This window comes from Etheostoma spectabile, chromosome 23 (genome assembly GCF_008692095.1).
Source record: "Etheostoma spectabile isolate EspeVRDwgs_2016 chromosome 23, UIUC_Espe_1.0, whole genome shotgun sequence".
Taxonomy (NCBI): domain Eukaryota; kingdom Metazoa; phylum Chordata; class Actinopteri; order Perciformes; family Percidae; genus Etheostoma; species Etheostoma spectabile.
This window is the reverse complement of record NC_045755.1, coordinates 16,055,292-16,075,187: the sequence shown is the minus strand read 5'-3', so window position 1 is coordinate 16,075,187 and position 19,896 is coordinate 16,055,292. Positions and strand designations below refer to the sequence as shown.

At 41.2% G+C, this 19,896-nt stretch overlaps 1 protein-coding gene and 1 long non-coding RNA gene across 11 annotated transcripts in view; one reads left to right on the top strand and one right to left on the bottom strand.

The window, feature by feature from the left end:
• Positions 1-19,896, bottom strand: part of ppfia2 (PTPRF interacting protein alpha 2) — a 188,865-nt gene that overhangs the window by 158,773 nt on the left and 10,196 nt on the right. For all 10 annotated transcript variants that reach the window (XR_004327812.1, XM_032505504.1, XM_032505505.1 and 7 more), the window contains exon 2: positions 18,057-18,312. Coding sequence is in view for 9 of the 10 variants with exons in the window: in XM_032505504.1 (XP_032361395.1) it covers positions 18,057-18,305 (249 nt within the window). In the remaining variant the exon portion in view is untranslated. The remainder of the gene's footprint in view (positions 1-18,056; positions 18,313-19,896) is intronic.
• The window catches only part of LOC116673313 (uncharacterized), a 21,068-nt gene continuing 8,807 nt past the window's right edge, over positions 7,636-19,896 (top strand). The window contains exons 1-2 of the long non-coding RNA XR_004327813.1: positions 7,636-7,759; positions 14,180-14,184. This is a non-coding gene — a long non-coding RNA (uncharacterized LOC116673313). The remainder of the gene's footprint in view (positions 7,760-14,179; positions 14,185-19,896) is intronic.

Here is a 19,896-nt window from a genome sequence, read left to right as displayed (position 1 = left end):
CTTCTTTCCTGTATTTCAATTCCTCCTCATATCTGTTTCATCGCCTTACCCTCATGTGAAAACAAATCCCGTTCCACAAACGAGAGGAAATCATCAATTAGCACCGTCACATTGATGGCCAAGTAAAGACAGACGTCGCAGCCGCGGAGATATGTCATAACAACTGCAAATCATGCTCACTGACAAAATGAGAACACAATTAGGCATCTCAGGGGCTAATTGTGTTCTTAGACAGACTGCCTCGTATGATGTATTGTGGTTGAAAAAATACATTATTTGAACTGCAAAGATGAGGAGAAAACATTTTCTTTCAGGAGAGCTGATTAAAAAAAAAAACTGATACAGTCGCCCGGCCATGGTGGATTTTTACCACGACCCGAGAGAGAGTGTGTGTAGTTTACTCAGGGCATCATCGCATGATTATTTAATACATGGATTTGAATACTGCAGCAGTTTAATATTACAGTGCTGCAATTTAAAGGAACAGTTCACTCAAAATCTAAAATATATATTTTTTCCTCTTACCAGCAGTGCTATGTATCAATCTCGGTTGTTTGGGAGACATCAGCCAAGAGATATCGGCCTTCTCTAAAATACTATCCAACTAAATAGCTCTCGGCTTATGGTGCTCAAAGTGCCAAGAAAAAAAGCATTTCAAAAACTCAACAGCAATGTCTCTTTTCAGAAATCATGACCCGTTATTTAAGATTATCCACAGACTTGGTTGTGAAAAGTTTCATAGAAACTATTTTCCTTCTACAAAATGACACCCACCAACTGTATCAGCGCACAGAACGAAGGGTACTCAATGGACAAGGGTTCATGCTCGTGACAGGGTGAGATGTAGACATTAATGGTGTGCTCAATGACTGAGCTGTAGCGTTATATATCGAATAGCATATCGGATAGCTACAGTTATAGCTCAGCTGAGGAGGACAAGCCTCAGGCAGACATCTCTACAGCCGATATCTCCGATACTGGGCAACTCACGAAATAAACAATCTAGATTTGATAAATACTACTATAAAAACTACTTTGATTTTTGGGGTGAACTGTCCTTTTGAGCTAAGTATGCAACATGAATCTAAAAGTGCTCAAAGCAAGATTAATGTATTCCTTCAATTACATTTATATTCTCATTCAAATAACATTTTAACCAGTGATACCTTTATATAACCATGAAGTGCACTACCTCAAACAATCACAGCTTTATGTGCAGACAGTACACATCCAGCCACCATTTATTTATCCGACCGCACATGCATGCACACACACTTGCTATATTTTGAACATACAGTATATATCTATTATGATGGATGTTATATATCATTATTGTTGTGTAGACAAACGTTTGTGTGCCAAGCTCATATCAGCTTCTTACATGTGAAAAAATAATATCCTCACCCTCTCGGGGCTTTGTGATAAAAATCATGCCAGATGAGATGGTTTTTATTGTGTTCAAAGGCAGTTCAGACGTCATTCTTTATTTTTATCACCATTAGGATTTGAAGTAATCGAACTGTTCATGACTTTTCTAGGTGTGGCAGAACCAGTGGTCCCTTGCTGAGAGTATCACTGCATTGATTCAGTCTGAAAGAATGCTTGTCTGATGGTTGTGCCAATGCACTGCTACACTTAAATGTTTTTTTTAAACACACTGTGAAATGGAGTGTGACATAAATTACACAAATCATGGATCAATCAACTTCAAATTGCCCTGCGTTCTGCTTAGTATAAATAGTAAGCAGAAAAAAAATCTGTCAAGCACGCAGCTGAGAATTGATTATTATCTAAACAGACATCGGCCGTAAACATGATACAGCTCATAATATGGACAAAAGGACTGACATGAAACATACTCGGTTACTAATCCAAACTCCAGGGGATCTCTGATCAGTCGTGCATTTGTCTGCATATTACATGACTAATGCTGTCAGAGATGGAGGGAGATTGTTTCAGATTGGCCAATCAAAGATGGTAATTAGCTGCATTAGGCATTTCAGCGGCGAGCCAGAGCCAAAGGCAGCAGCTTCCAAATGAGCCGCAGCTACTCTGTATTCTGTGTGCATTTTGAGAGGAGAGAATAATAATATACACTGAGTTATAAACTCTCAAAAGAAAAAAGGTTCAATGAAAACCAGTTTACTGTACCCCGGAGCCATCAGTCATTTAAAGACGTCAATAAAGCGCGAGCCCTGTGATCCTCACATGCTTCAGCAGTGCAGCGGCAGCCTCCCAGTCAGAGGAGAGCCTAATGGCTTCAGTCAAACGCTTCTTTGTTGGAAACAATGGAAACATTTTGCTATACAGAGAGTAATTCAGTTAGCGGTGTGCTGAATGAAAAACTTCAGATTCTGCAGCATTGCAGCACTATCTCCACACACTACATAGTCTTCTATAATACGGACGAATCTGCAGAGAGCTGTTACAAATAAGGCAGTTTAGAGGACACCATGCCGTTACAATTTTTCCTGAATTTTATAAAAGAGGCACAAATTTAAAATGTATCCACGAGTACTAACAGGGGTAAAATTGGCTTTGATAGGGTGCACATCTGCTTTTTTACTCTATCCTCTGTCTGTGAGCGACAGCAAATGCGACGCAGTATTTGTTCAAATTGACTTAGTGGTACATGGAAATAGAAACAATTTAGTCAATATAGTGTGTCTGTGTGTTGGCTACCTTTAACTTTCAGAAAAACGGGTATAAATGGAGATATTGATCGCAGTAGTCATCACCTGGGGATCTTAATCTCTCGGTTTGCTCTTTAGGTAAAGCTAAGGGGATGCGAGATGATATACATGACATGATAATAATCATCCTAACAATCTGGTAGACCTGTGTACTGAATCTTTTTTGTTCTAATAAAATAACTGGGCTTGAATGAAAGCCAAGAACGCACCCTTTCGAATTACACCAAATATGTCATAGGGAAACATGAATAAAAGGCCCCTAAAATTGAGCCTAAATGAGGATAGGAACCAGCGTTTAAAGCATAATTTAGTGTGATGGGTGCGTAACTTCATGAGCTGATAACTTTGACAAAGCTGCCACTCAACAATGGCCATCATACAATTATGGCTATCATAATAATAATAAAATTGGCTGATTTGGCTAATCTGTTTTTCACACCTTGAGCTGTATCGACAAATACAATTTTCGGAGTTGAGCAATGGACTAGCTGGAAAGGAAAAAACATACTTTTTCTACACAAAATATATTCTTTTTCATATTCCTTTTTCTCAGACTTTAATACCATGTGTGCACTAATTAAACTAGCCTTTAAAAATGATTATCCTGCCTCCTGGTGCTCAATTTGTGTCAAGCTCCTGCAAACGCAGTTACAAGATGCCCTGTGCACATGGATGCTTTCAGTCAGACGCTGGTAAGCGCAAACACAACGAACCACACAACAAACTAAGCATTCTTTACACCCATTTCATTACATTGATTTATATAATAATATTGTATAAAATGAAGTTGCATATTAAACTAGGCTTGAAATAACGTGTAGGGCGGCCTACAGCCTTTATACATACCTTTTTAGTGCATTGAATACTAAGCTATTTAAAATTAGGATTTTATAAATCATCTTTTAATGTTACACTTACATTTACATAGTAAATCCTTAGAATTAACTGTATTTATGGATTGCTATCTTAGTGACTACCTTACCTATGGGCCAGTAAGCCTATCATCGGTTTATATGAGCTAATAATATGTTGGATTCATGTTAAGACATTTACATTTTTGGAAAAACAAACAAAATTACCAATAATTTGGATGTCCCCCTGCAATGACTTTGAGGACCCCCTAGGGGCCCTGGACCCCTGTTAAAGATTTCTTTTTTAAAGCTTCTTATGTCTGTGGAAAGTTGACTAAGCTCTGGCTCTTTTTTTCAGCCAAAGAATGCATTAAATTCCCACCTTCCCAGGGTAAGCATAGTCTTTAGCTGTTTAGTTGAATTAGTTTATTTGTCAGGGACTATTCCCATTGATCAACAGTAAAACTGTAAAAGAGCTTGTTTTTAAAATGAGCTAAGGCTAATTTCCATTTGTTGCCTCTAACCTTGGGGACACATTACAATAAAATAGTTTTTACAAAGAACTACAATGTTAAAGCAGTTAGGAAGATGGCTATGTAGAGGACAACTGGGATTCTAACGTGCACGTCGGAATTTAATTCAAAAGTCCATAAATGCCTGGTTTACGGGCACTTCAACAGCTTTAGGGGTGTGTTAGGGTTGGCCTGATTTGGGGCATTGGACTACCGACATGCTCGACACGTTTTCTAACCAACAATAAATGCAACAGAGAGAACACCACCTCTGGGTTTCATCCGGTTGATCATTTCACTTTTGCTTATGATAATTTGGCAGCTCCAGAGCAGCACTACAGTGGAGGGGGACGCGGCCGTGCTACAATACGTGATGTGCCTTCTTGGATACCTGCGATAGGAGCTGGCCGGGCAGCAGCTGGCAACAGGAGGCTGGTATTAGATGACTGTTCCCAGTGCCGGGGACAAAACAAGCAGCTGTGGGAGCGGCGGGTGGGTTGGCCCAGTCTTTAAAGAAAGCCAGGCTATGATTATCACAGTGTCAAACAGGGCCACAAAATGCTGTGAACATAACCAGGCCAGCTAGCTAACACTTGATGCTAATTAACCACTGACACAGGCAGCACAGCTTTATACCAATCCCAATGCTGAATGAGTCATCAACCTAGTCTATGCTATATTTTCTATATACTTCTTACACTGTTATATATTCATGTCAGCATACTAGGACCTCTATAGGTAAATATTTTCAATGCAGTCATTAAAAGGATAGAATATTAACAGTGAAAGTAAAGTGAAAACAAGAAAAAAAAAAAAAAAAAAAGGAAGAGAACAGAACCCACTATTTTTGTCAAGATTTATTGAACTTAAATTCAGGAGTTTTAAAAAATTAAACATACCAGCAACTAAAAGGTAACCCGAAAAAATAGATAAAAATACACCTGCAAGACATCAATAGTGTATTCTGCTTACTTCCAATAATCGTTGAATATTTAAGTTTGCCTTTGTAGGTTTTACTGGAAGCAAAACAGTATAGGCCGAGAAATTATAGTCCACAAGAGCAAAAGTAAAGAATAAACTATAAAGACTGCCCAGCAGTAAATTAACCATACTTTGACTTTTGTATTAACAACATATTGTCCTCAGACAGCTAGTGTAACAGCTATGTAAGCTTGGTAGCGAACTGATCATTGAAAAACTCAACAAACAAAATCAACATTCACAAATCAGCTATAATAAAAAGAGATAATGCTCTAACAAAAGCATATTGGGAGTGGACAAATAAAGCCTGTCAATATCTCCTTGGTACTCACACTTTGCATGTTCTGGATAATATTCCACTTTTATAGTAACAGTTATATGGAAGCAACTTAGTGAAAATGTTTCTGATCTCTTTTTGTCCTTTGTAATGTGCCTTTGGTTGACGCGCTTAAACAAGGCTCAGAATCACTCCACTGTTTTCACATTTATTTTTCCTGTATCACTCAAAATTCTATTTGATACATTTGAACTGCCCTTTCCGGATGGTGTATTGACAGCAGAGCAAAAAAATAATAGACGTAACAAAAAACAACTTTAACTCACAATAGCGTAACTGTTCTGAGCGGTACTTGAAGCAGCGGTTAAAAAAAAAAACGTATGGCCCCCAAACTGAATGACAGCTAGGTTATTATACTCCAGCTGATGCCATTAGTGCCTTAATCAGCTGATTGTCAAAAGGCTGTGACGATATGCCACGCATCAAAATCAATTAACACAAATTGTAAGTTTACGATGAGTCTAGTTTACTGTAAATATCAATGCTTGATGCACAATTCATCTAAAAAGTTAATATCAAAATTATAATTTTGGCTCCAACAAGCTTGTCACTAAATTATGTATTACTTCTGATTGCAATTCAAGAAATCCTTATTGTCAAAGTTTGCTGATAATTGATTGCTAAGTAATTCCTGCTGGGTTTAACTCCACAGCACTTTCATATCCACACTGTGGAGGTCGGACTGAAGCGGTACGTGCACAGTCAGCGTAAATGTGTCAGTTGAGCTTTGTCACCCAATAATGGCGAAACACTTAAATTGGACAGAGGATTCATCTATGTGAGAATGTATTGAAGGGTTTTCAACCTTGCCTTGTTTAACGTCTTTCCATTTTCAGATTTCCTACAGGTCCCAAAATTCACTTGACAAGCCCGGAAACATACAGCCTTCAGCTGTAAATTACATGTATGGATAGCAACAGAAAAAGGCAGATCGACACTCAAAATACAATACGTCTTGTCGCTCCCCTGTGTTCCTGTATATTGTGTACAAGTATTTTATATGCAAGGCTGGGATTCATTATATCATATGAAAGTGATTAAACACTGTGACATACCAAGCCGTGGCTTGATTATATCAAGCATCTCTGGCTCATTGACCGCATAACAATGTCAGATGTAAGCCCAACCCACCCCCACAACCCCCTGCAGCACTGCCTAGATATTACTTGGCCATCACGCTGTATTACCGAACACTGCACACGTGATTAGTAGTGACATTATATTGTGCAATGCTGTGATGCACCTGAGTCACATCAGTGAGCTTGCTGTGGGATCTCTGCAGGGTAGCGATGGGAAGCTGCCAAACGCCACAGAGAGGAGGAAGTTCCAGCAAGGCGCTGGCAGTTTGGGAAGATGCAGGTATGGAGAGACAGAGGTTCAACTCCTTGGAAAGTGTGAGAAAGTCATTATATTTCACCTTCAAAACCGAGATTTTTATTCCTGTCCTTACATGTCGCATAAGGCTTTGAGTGGAAGAAAAGGATATATAGGTTGTTGATGCTACAAAAAGCTCATTTGAGTGAATGCGTATGAGGCCTTGGAGGTACCTGGGGAAAGAAGTAGACACTTGCCCTCAACAGCTAGCTTCTGCATAACATTAACAGTGATTGAAGTCACAATTAAACAAGTTGTGCAGCTCTATTCTATATAAATAGTATTCATACTCATACGCCACCTCATACATTTTTCTATATTTACCTCAACCAGGAAGGTTATGTTTTTGGCTTATTTGTTTGGTTGATTGTCTGCCAGCAGGATTACGGAAAACCTGGCATTGGTCAAGGAAGACACCTTTACATTTTGGAGTGGCTATAAATCACCGGGCGGATACACAAATATATTTTTCACTTTCGATAACATTGAGAAATAGGGTGTTTGAGCTGGATTCATGTGGGAATAATCGGAAAAATGATTTTACTGACTGGGAAAATTCACACTGGTTTAACATTGTCGGTTAGGGCATGCCTTGGCGGAGGTCTGCGCTCTCCAAATGCACTTCTAGTTACTATATGGATAGTTCTAAAAAAATGTGTAATTGATATAGTCCGTTCTCATTCACTGTCTGTACTTATACCTATGAAAAGCAATGTTCTATTTATTTGTATATAACCCACGTAATCATGAGCCGGGACGTTCAGGGCAGCCTCTATCAGTGAAAACACACCAAGCAGGTAAGCGTTGCGTATAGCCGCGTAGCACAGCCATTTTTATTTCAGCGCCCATGTCATCCAATCTGTCTGGGGCGGAGCGGCCGCGTCGGCCTGCAGCGATCGTTTCAGCATCACCTTTATTTCTCGCGTGAGACGCGAGTTGATGTGTCAAGCCAGGCAGGTAATCACATACAGGAAGACCACGGTGCAGCCGGATACTTCACAAAAATAAAACGTATTTCAAAATAAAGCAGGTCCATGGGGGTTGACTTCCCACAGCGAGACACACACACACACACACACACACACACACACACACACACACACACACACACACACACACACACACACACCTAATAATACTAAGTAGCCTAAGTATATGACGTGTAAATGTGCTGCTTTGAAGAACTGTGCTTACATGTGAATGGGGTATTTAGTGTGATGATTTTAATGATGACGTCTGCAGATGTGTAACGCTGAAGATGCGGTTCCACAACATTAAAGTTGGGAGCTGTGATGCAGCAAAGCAAGCGGGACATCATGGGATCGGCTCTCTCTGGAGTCCTTGAACAAGATTCTCAGCCGGCGCCAAGAGCCAGTGACATCATGCTTTATTCCTGGCTTTCAAGTGGAGCATTCAGAAGCTAAAAAGGTATCCATTAATGGGAACCAGCTGCATGGTTGAAAAACAGCAGTCAGTACCAGAGACTTGTTCTGAGTAGCCAAGTGCAGCTGCCAAAACCCCCAAAATCTCATAGCTGCTCGTCTTTTTCAACACGTCCTCAGGATATTTCGTCAGAAATTAACGTTGGTTTAATTCCTCACAAGTCGGCCTACATTTGCAGCAGTGTGTGGCATGTTTAAGTAAGTGTTAAATAATGACAGCTAGCTATTAAAAGGGAAAACCAGCTGACTCAAGTCTTTTAGTGGCTGCACTGGTAAAACTGAGAATGAATATTTATCAACGGTGGAGGCAAAAATCAACAAATGCAGTGGCTTTTGGCAGTAGGATTACATTTTCAGGTCGGCACTGTGAGAGGAACTAAGTATTGGTCATAACCTCATTTCACTCTGCTCACTTAAGGGGCTCTCAAGGGAGCAGTTCTCCAATTCATTCGAGCAAAGCCAGCAAGCAGCAAGAGTATGTATGCGAGTGTGTGCTTGGGCGTACATCTTCACTCACAATCCCAACTTCGCTTTCCACTTTACAGTAACCCGGATTTTAAATGACGTATCTCTCAAGATGAATCTTGGACTGAACTGATCACTTACGTTAAAAAGATTTCACTATAACTCCCTGCAGGTGCTTCTACTGTTTATTTCTACAACGGGTGTCAAATGTGGAGAGAGCCTCTTTAAAATCGATGTGGGAAACCTAGATTAAAAATGAATACCTTGCAATTGCCGACTAAAAGCAGTAGCTTAGCATTACCAAATATTTCATCATACAAATCTGTCATGATTAAGCAATTACTTCCTGTTTGTAGAGCCATCTCTACAATGCTGCAGATTGAATGACCATGATTTTGTGTCTAAGTGACTGATGGGAACAACAATCTTAACCAAGATCGCTGCAGTAGGCAGCATCGAAACAAGTTACAATGTAAGTTAAAGTGCCCATATTAGGAAAATAAATAAATCCCTTTTTCTGAGATTTGGGGTGGTATTTTGTGTCACATACAAACTTGGAAAAAAAACATCCACGCTGTATTGAGTGAGATTCGGGTTTCTGAATGTATCCTGCCTTCATTCTCTGGGTGAGCTGTTCAAAATTGGCACGGCTTTCTACGTCATCGGCCAAAACATTTGGTGTGAGCTAAACGCTTTAGCTAATATCGCATCAGCTAGCTGTTTCTCCAACCTTGGTCAGTACAAGGCAGGATTACCCGGGCGACTTCTTCTAAACAAGGGCGGGCTTCCAACTTTGCCAGGAAAATTTGCAGTTGAGGGACATGAAAGTAGTTATATATAATTTCTTTTGTAGATCAGGGTGAACTCGTGTGTGTAGCTGTGTTTTGCCATTGCTAACCACTAGCAACGCTAGCTTCTAGCTAGTAGCTACCGCGCAGTACCTAGTTACTGCTACGCGTGTGCGACTCCCAACAAAGATGGGATAGAAGTGTGATGCCTCACTCTGTAGCTAAAACAGAGAGCTCAACACACAGGGTGAAAAGAGGAGCCAAAGCAATGTGCAGGACATCAAAAATATGGTGTTTTTTTTTTTAAATTAAACCATGTAAACCTATTCTGGTACAACCTTAACATACAATTAGGAACCTAAAAATTAGCATAATATGGGCACTTTAATGGGGCAATTGTCCATATTGTATTTACCTTCACAGAAGTGCTCGTTCTGCCACTGACAGGCTCAGATTAATAAGTGTCTGACAAGGATCCCTTCATATAGGCCATAGACTTTTAAAATCCACCAGATTCCATTTATAAAAGTATGAGATGTGAACATTTTTTACATGTAAAACGGTAAAATATTTATTTATTTCAACCAAAACTAGAGTTGTGATGGTTGTAAAAGTGGAAAGACGACCCAAAACGTCTTTTCATTGATTTATTTTGTTTCTGTCGACTTTGAATGAAGTGTATTTTACAAAGTTAAAATTACTGTTTATTTGCATGGAGTGTGTTGGGTTTAGCAAATGCAATTTCGTGGGTGTTTTTATGTTTAAAAAAAAGATCTTACTGTTTAACTAAAAGGTCGACCTCCTTAGAAATCCTTTCCATAAAGTTGTCAGACACTTAGAATATTAGGAGATGTACAGTACATCTGCTAAAGAAAACATAAAATTCAATCCCGCACCTCTGCTCTGTGCAATTGTTGCCACAGATAACACACTGCCCCACACAAAGATGACACAGAGGTTTAAAGTTTAAAGTATCACTTTAAGGGTTATATAGGTATTTTTACTTTCACTTCTACAACTTAAATTTTAAGTGTGATCTTTGTGTGCACAGACTGAATAACCCTAAAAAAAGACTTTGTAACTCAAGCAGCTGCTTGTTAGGCTGATCTACTATTCCTGTGCTGTTCATTAGAGAGATAATTACATCTTCAGGAGATCCTTCTGCACTCGTCACCACGGCGTGTCTGATCAGAACCCCTTCCCATTCCCCTTCTTCTGTTTCCCTGTCAGACACTGGTCATCCAGCCTCCAGTGCTTGGCGTCTAGCAGTGATGATTCATCCGGAGGAGGGCGAGATCCGTCTCCCTAATCAGACTGAACTAAACTTTCAAGGGTATTGATCAAGCATCTCTGTCGGAGTCATTACAGACACTTGATGCATACGGCGTGTGCCAAGGGCCCATCCCTGCTTCTGTCGATGTGAAGAAGATTAAAAGGGGGAAAAGAATTAAGGCAGGAGAGGAAAAACAAGGCTTTGGGGGTAAATTGAGCAGAAAAAAAGGAGAAAGGCTTCAGTTTGCAAATTAACGCTTGCGAGACAGGAAAATACTCTACCACTGTCTATCAGAATGTGAGTATATAAGATAAAAGATGGCCATGCCGAGGATATGAAAAAATGGACATGAAAAAATAAGCTGCCACATTTTCCAATGTCATTTAATCAAACCAAAATGTGTATAGTTTAGAGACAGAATGATGCCATCTATGATGTATTGTTGTTTATTCTAAAGCGGATAGGCTCGTGAACTTCAGGGAAAAGGCCGGCATTACTGGTAAGCCCCTGTGTAACCCACTCTGTCTTTGTACAGTTTCTTTCTCTCTTCTTGCCACACATCAACTGCTCATCTAGCCCGCAGGCGGCGTGAACTGGGGCACAAACAATAACAGTAATCATGGAAAATCATGCGCTGCTCTGGCGGAGGAGACCAGCTGACTGGCTGACTGCTGGAGCCCACAGGGTCTCCTGTACAAGGAACACAGAGACAGGGAGGGGGTGGAGGGAAGGAAGCAGCGAGGAGTGAAGAAAAATAAATAAATAAATAAATAAATCAGAAAGCAAAAAAGGAGAAGGATTCACCTCTCATCCCCTCGACAAGCTTAGTCATCTTCTCTTCCACATTCTGCCCTTGTTAGGAAGCTTCGCCATCGCCCCTCCCTCCTCCATGCTATCCTCTCCTTATTCCCCCCCATGGAGGACCACAGAATGGTACATTCCATGGCAACAAAACACTTGTTTGGATATATTGGGAAGGATGGGAAGACATTGCCTTGCGCCTGTGGATAGACTCTGACGAATGGCCGTGTCATGTATGATTAATAAACAGTGGGGTGGAGGGGTGGTTCACTGACTTAAAGCAGGATGCTAATGAGCAGACACCAGAGATGTACATAGTGCTTACCCTTTAAATAAATCCACTACTGCCCTAATTACTAATCTTTAAATGAAACTGTAATTGCTGTGTGAAATGAAAGCATGTTTCCAAGCTCAATCACCCTTTTATTAAAGAAGACGTTGCAGGAAAGACACTGCTGTAATAATTTCTACTGAAGCCAGTATGACGGTCATGAATGAGCAAACCGCAGATCAATTGGCTGCTCTGTACAGTAATCTAGTGCAGTCTTTTCTTTCATTACAACATGGTGTGTGAGTGATCAATTGGCCGGTATCTCATTACTGTCTGGGCAGAGAAAGCACTCAAATCCACGTCTGTGGGGGGGGGGGGAGCTGGGTCCAGAGTGTCCAACAGACATCCACAGTGACCAACAGGGGCTTCGGACTGAGGGGGGGAAGGGGACCGAGTACCCAAAAAGATGCTAGAATGAATAGCTGTGGAATGCAAGGAGGGGCCCACAGAAAATGCCTTTCTACAGGGCCCTGAATTTTGTGCTACGCCCCACATATCATTTATGATTTCATGTTATTATTACTATATTTGTTATTAGATTTCTGAATACCAATCCGACAATAAAAATGTGTGCGTGTTCCTAAGATCATTTCAATTTTCATAAGATTAATGTTTTTATGATAAATCGCAGTAAATCAACCCCTTCTAAAGAGAGATTACACAGAAAACCCAAATGTAAATCGCAAAGCAATGACTGAATCTTCAAAAGGTTAGTCAAGCAAATGTCTCATGGACACATCATTTGTATTTGGAAAACAGAAATTTCACTTCACATATAAAACCTTACAAAGCCTGTTTGAAAGGTGCTGTAGGTAGGACTTTGAATATCCAGGACTTAGCCAAAACATTTGAACATCGTCAACTTCTCAGTCCCTCGCCCCCTTTTTACTAAAGCCCAAAAAATTGTTCAAGTGGCACTACAGGCTGCAGGTGGTGCCATCTTCCTCGTGTCCAGAGCAATACACCACAACATAGTTGCGTCCCCTAGCAACACAAGAGCATGTGCTATGCTAACAGCTAGCTATTTGGGACAAAGCTATTTACAAACAACAAAAACGTTCACTATAAGATTTACATTGCCGATGCTTGAGGTTTGCTACAATCTGACATGTGCAGTGTTTTTTTTTCTACCAAGATCTAACAATGCTTGTGATTGGCTGTTTAGCGTTACAAGTTGTAGAGGTAGGCAGGAAAAACTCTAGCTGCGTTACGCACAGAGACGAGGCTCACGTAGAAGGAGCTGAAGAATAAATAAATAATGTGTGCCGTAATGTGTAATATTGTAATTTCTTATGGTTTTATGAAATTAGTATCAAAAAAGTATTGTTTAAGAACCAGTATCAAAGTCACGGTATTGGTATCGGAAACGTTTGAACGATGCCCTGTCCTACTACTGACTGATATGTTCTGTAGATCTCAGGAGCTCCACAGTGCACTTCCTTGGGTCCTCAGCAATACACCCGCTAATTGTGAAGTCCTCCTCTCCTTAGAGACATCTGTATGACTACAACTAAAATCTGTGTTTGTGGAACCCTACAGCACGGTGCCAGTGACAAGGATCAGCAGGAGTGAAAGATGCTACAGGCCGAGAACATCAGTAGCCGCTTTCATTAGATCAGGTTGGCAACAGTAAAAAAAAAAAAAAACATGGGAAGAATGCTCCTGTAGCCCCTCAGGGCTCTTGGAGTACAGTAACACACAGCTGAGTGCTACGGGGAAACACTGCCCGTCTGCCAGCTCTCCTGCCTGTGTCACAACACAGGGGCCATTGGGGGATGGGAGGAGGGTCACGTATGTGCGGCGCTGCAGGCTTTTGGGTTGTCGACACGCTTTAAAATGTCTGTCCGGATCTCCTTCTCTGAACTGAGTTTATCAAGTACTTCTGTGAGTAGAGTCACTACAGATCCACTGTAGCAGAGGAAACAAGGCAGAAGAACGCCAGACACCCGGCTTTCAGATGACAGCGGTGTCCCTCATTCCCCAGAGAGGCTTATAGTTAGAGGCAAGAACCAAACGCTCACCCTGTGCAACAAAATGCATGTCGCATCAGCAGCAGTGATGCAGTTGAGGGTAAATCCATCGTTTCATTTAATGAACAGCTTACCATATGTAAAAAGGTAACAGAAATGCATCATGACTACAATTTAGTGTAACGCAAATTGTCTTAATTTTTACACTTTTTTCTATGCTTAAAACAATCAGACTAATGGATGGTGCATAAATTGTGGAAAGAAATTTCCTCTTTTGGGGACAATATAGTCTACCTATTTTTATCAGTAATTAAGATGTGTGTTTACATGACCCAGAGCAATTAATTTAATGACATGCAAGTCAGAGTTGAACACAGGCCCGCTGCATCGAGGCGTAAACCTCTATGTATGGACGCCCGCTCTACAAACTGAGCTATCCGTGTGCCCAAGAATATAACTATTTTGACTTGCACAAGAGTAGTTTTGCACACTGTGAAGCTTCTTATCTGCCTGAAATACAACAGAAGATGTTGTTTTTCCAACTTTATTGAAAACATTTGGCAGATTTTACTACCGCCATGTTTCTGTCCCTCCCAGAAGCAACACCACGATCAAATGTTACCTCCACATGGGGCAACAATGAGCAGAAATAACATATTTATTACCACCAGAAAAACTTTTTTTTCCAGAGCCACCTTTAAAGCTGCTAAAATATTCCCTTTAATACACACGTCACAAGCATTTTAGCATCACACAGCATAGTGGTCGCCTCCGCCATTCCTCTGCTCTGCAACAAAATGGCCTGATGAAATGTAGAAAGGGAAGACAAGGGACAGTGGGTGTGGAAGGGGAAGTACATCGGGGAAGGGACCGGGGCACAGTTGGATTGTCATGCATGTCAGGGGGATGCGGTGTTGCCTGGAAGCGTCAAGTGGGGACGGCAACCGTCACTCCGATCAGTCGATAGTGTCATGACGAGTAGCGGAGCCGGGACCTCTGATGGGGAGAGGGGAAAAACAGAGGAGAAGAGGGAGACACAAGGCAAAACGCAAATATGGAAGAAAAGGCAGTGACAGCAGAAACAGAGAGAGAGAGAGAAAGAGAGAAGGGGGGGGGGGGAGGGAGTTTGTGGTTGGCCAATGCCTGAATCTACCAGCGCTCTGGGCTTCAGGAACAGAGGAGTGATATCAGTAAAGACACATGCACAGCCTGTCTATCGCCTAAATGAGGCCACTTCTGTCTATAAAAAAAAGAAGCTCTGCTGCTTCTCTTCTCCTTCACCACCTCCTCATCTGCAATCACACACACAGAGTGGAGACAGACCTGGGAGCTATCTATTGCCCTCTTTAAGAATCCCACTAGATGATTTTCTGAGCAGCAAAATGTACAGCTGTCTTTAAAGACGCCTTGTTTCAGGTCCGATAACGTTTTTTTGCTTCCCAATACCAATTCTGATACCTGAACTTGTATATCGGCAGATACCGAGTACTGATCCAATACCAGTGTGTCATATATTTATTATGTTTTAACAGCTGTCTACTATTATCCCTGTATGGATGCAATATGATTTTGTTGTTTGGTCTGGCTCAGGTTAAACTCTTTGTAAAACATGAATGCAACAGAACTTTCTTTTATTATCCAGTTTGACAGTCATAACGGTGTAAGCCGTTATAATGGAAAAAGAACATAAACTACTTCAATGTAGATTTCCTTTAGGGCTTTATTACGTGGTATTGGATCAGTACATAAACTCCAGTACTTCCCGATACCAGCGTTTAGGCAGTATCGGAGGCGGTGCCGATGCTGGTATCGGAACGTCCCTAGTTTCAGACGAAGGAAAATCATTACAGCCTCATCGTGAGCAAAGGCATTAAAAACACACCAGCACAAAAGGTGGTACCCACATCAGTGAAATAAACTCATTCTCATTTTCCAAACAATCCAGAAGCTGCAAGCACAACTCTTATCTGCTGCATATTAAAAAGAGACACAACAGGGCCACTTTTCTCGAAGCTAAATGCCTCTGAAAATTACCAAGGTATAACAAACCTCTTCATAAACCATTAAGAGGAATGTTGATATCATACAGGCCAATAAGACGCCATCAGATTAATTAATGGACTCGTTTGTGCCAGGATGTCGCTAGGAGGATCCCAATCGCTAGAGTGACATCTAATTTAAGCCAGATGTCAGGAAAAGCACCAGAACACTGTGTCAGCTCTGTCATTACACAATGACAACCAATACATCATCACCACTGTCACCACGGAGCCTTTACTGGCCGTGGATATTAATGGAATCGTCTGATAATGGGAATGTTATTTCACCCTGGCAGCCCTGGATGCTTTCTCTGGAAATGAAGCGGAGGGGATTGTTTGTCGACAGGAGAGGACGATGGATTCAAATTTGTAAATTCCAACGAGAAAATTGGCGTTTGTTGTTTGCTCTGTTCCTTGTTGTGTAACACCTATGGACAGCATTTTGTAATGCTGAGGTTTTCCCTTTTTTTTGTCTTGTTCTCTCAACTGTATGTTATGTCCACTGTGTAACGTCTGAGGAGGGTAAAAAAGCCCCGTGGATAGTACGAGCTGGAAACCACAAAATCCCAAGACCAAACCAACAGTCTGAGACAAAACCAAGACCAAAACCGAGCAAAGGCAGTCTCTGATAAAGGTATATATATATATACACACACACACACAACATCTCGACACACAGACACCCAGAGGTGTAAGTGGGTTAATTCAAATTACTCTGAAGGCCACAGGGCGAGAAGAAAAAAACACATATTGAAATGTTTTTCTGACTGGTTTGTTTCAAAAATAGAAAGCATCATTTTAACACTTCAAACCCCTTTTAAGCAGTAATGTGAGATCACACCAAAGCTTATCCAGACACAGTGTCTGCCTCGCCTGTGTCTCCGAGACCAGGCGGATTACTGTGCTATCCAACAAAGTCCTGCTTTAACCACCAGCACCAGCAAACCTCCAGAGTCTTCTGGCTACAGAGTGGGGAGAGCGTGTGACTAGAATTACTGACACACTTTTAGAAAGTGCTAATCTCCGCTTACTGTAGGACTTATCACAGAAGACTTTTTTTTCTCAAAGGTTGCTACATAAATGAACAAACTACCACCATCAACAAAATACCAAACTCAGTGTTTCCGTTATGTTCCACTGATGTGACTCCAAACAAAAGGAAAGCCTGCAGTGTCACAGAACCAACATCGCTGACCGCACATTGAATGGGAATATATGCCTGGGATATTAAATACCAACAACTTCTCAGGTTTTGTTTGGTGATGTTTGCAATGTGACATTTGAGTTGGTTAAGAAAAAACACTAGCTTATAAAACAGCAATATACCATTTTGTACATGCTGTATCCAAGGGCTTCAATAAGCCGTCAATATGCAATGGGAGTCCAACGGGTAATAAGGGGTGGTGAAATGAATTATTGCAGCAATGTGGACCTAGACGATTCTTGAATCTTGATGCAGTGAAAGACCATAATCGATTATTGCCTACTGATGTGGATGTTGAATTTGTTGATTAAACCATGTGTTTATCAATTCATATAGTTGATGGGGATGATTGCAATCCAATCCGGAGACCAGTGAAGATTCACACCCCAACTATTAATTGGTCTCCAGTTTCCAAATGTTTTTATTGATGCAAAGGATACCACAAATTTGTCTCTCATGTCCCCTGGGATAGCTATGCTCTACTGGAGAAGCAGCGGTCAGTTTGTAGGCATCACATATCTGAAACCAACTCCCACAAAACTGCGGCTCCGCTGCAGCTCTGTCCTTTTAGATCAAGGCTGAAGACTTTAAGCTCATTTCTTACAACGCAATGTAATTTTTATTCTAGTATTCCATACCTGGGTTTTACGTTTATGCTCTTTAACGGATGTTTTTAACTGCTCATTAATGTAAAAGGACCTTGAATTGCCTTTTTACTAAAATGTCTTATCCAAATAAAGCCACGTACGAAACTGCTACAAAATATTCCTGGCAAATCCGATCCACACAGACAAAAATAAGTCAAAGCCTGGCATCTCAGTGGCCTAAAAGTTCAGGCGCATACCATATATTTGCAACATCAGGATTAAAATACCAGCCACAGAGCGTTGAGGCATGTCTTCTCATCTTTCATGTCTATGTCTACACTATAAAAGTCAGTTAAGACAAAAACTACACAACATTAAAAAAAAATTAGCTACATTGCTGTGGCCTACCTGTGGCAGGGCGGAGGTGAGCTGGCGCTGCAGAGAGTCCCGGTCATAGATGACGTCCTGAAGGTGCTGCTGGGCCAGGCCGAGGCTCTCCTGGGTCTCCCTCAGCGTGTCCAGCAGCCGGTCCCTCTCGTCCAGCATGTTGACCATGAGCTGCTCAAAGTGGGAGTCCGGGTCCGAGGAACTGCTCTGAGAGCCACGCTGATTCAGCGCCGTATCCTCGCTGATGGTGGGCATCACCTCGCACATCATCTTGGCGCTGGGAGGACGGAGACCACAGATGAAACGGTGTTAACAGGACATGAATACAGCGCTGCAGTGTAACCAGTGAAATGGTACTGTTGAAGATGAAGTATGTTGAGTTAGAATCATTTTTGATGGCTTATCATCAAATACAGAACACTGTCATTCATACTGCATACAAATCAATTGCTGACCTCTGACCTCTATGGATTTTCCTCTCTCTCGGGTAGACTTTTATGTATTCGGGTATATCTTCAATAAAATGTTCATGCTACATATATCAAGCATTGTAACTTGCGAGATGCTTGTATCTGTAATGCAACTTCACGGTACAGTTAATTTTACTTTTCTGTTGACCCCCATAGCCTCCTTTTGTGAGCCTGCAGGGTGGATTAGGTTTAAATTTTCTTTAGAAGCCTATTCCCCTTAGGGTTCCAGGGTGCTGCACATGTCCCACCATACATTGATGAATGGAGAGCTCACAATTCCATTGCAAGGTCATCAAAGCTGGTCAAATGAACAAACCTCTAGGCTAAGTGTTACTAAGGGGAGTTAGGTTCTGATCAGAGTTCATTCAGAGTTCATCAATGACAAAACATGTGATCACGTTAGGATTAGGCTAAAGATAAAGATCTTTACATTTATAGCAAAACAAATGATTATAGCAAAAATGTCTACTACATGTGTGAACATCCACCCTTACAGTTTGTATAGCTGGTGAGTATGTGACTAGGCTTGACACAGTCGGGGCTTAGCTCAGCCTCACCCCGGCGTTTCAAAGCTGCAGAGACGTCTTGGGAAGCTGGGCGTTCTGCCCTAGATCTCACGCTTGTGCTGTTCAATGATCCATCCTAGATCGAATTGCATAATACATGATAACTATGCTATAGTGGATATGTGAAACCATATTCCAGCTTCCCTGAGGGACTTCAGAAAGCCCCCAGTCATCCTGACCGATGGGATAGTGTGTGGGCTATAACCTGGTATGCATCGTCATGAGTAATGTGATGAAGCAAGCTAAGCTACAAATAATTACCATGGGTAATAAAGACGTAACGAGGCGAGGTAGTACATGAGAAATACACTTAGCATACTCCATTAAAAAGAAGTCATTTTGGAAAACATGAATCTTTGCTTTCTTACCATGATTTAATATCAGTTTAATCCGTGTGTTGAGTGATACCCAGACAACTTAAGCCTATCTTAGCGCAGAGGCTCAAAGCTCGGGAAAACAGTAAGCCTCCAACAGAAAAAAAAGACACCTTCTAACAGCGCTAAAGTCGTCTTAGTTACCTTCATCTTTCTAAAAAAACAAGTTACAAGTTACTAATACATCTAAGATTCTGTTTTTCTTCTTTTTTGTGCAAAATTCTGCTAAGCTACCATCCTATCAGGAGGACTTCTGACATAGCATACAGGACGCAGCTGTTTGATATATGTATGACGAGCTAACTGCTCATTTAACCATTGTCTCAGTTTGTTCTTACATATGTAAAATACAAGATACTAGAGACCATCTTTCAAAGGGATCACACCAGCCACGACAGCAAATTGGGCCAGGGGTGTGTGTGTGTGTTTTTTTTTTTTTTTTGCAGTCTGG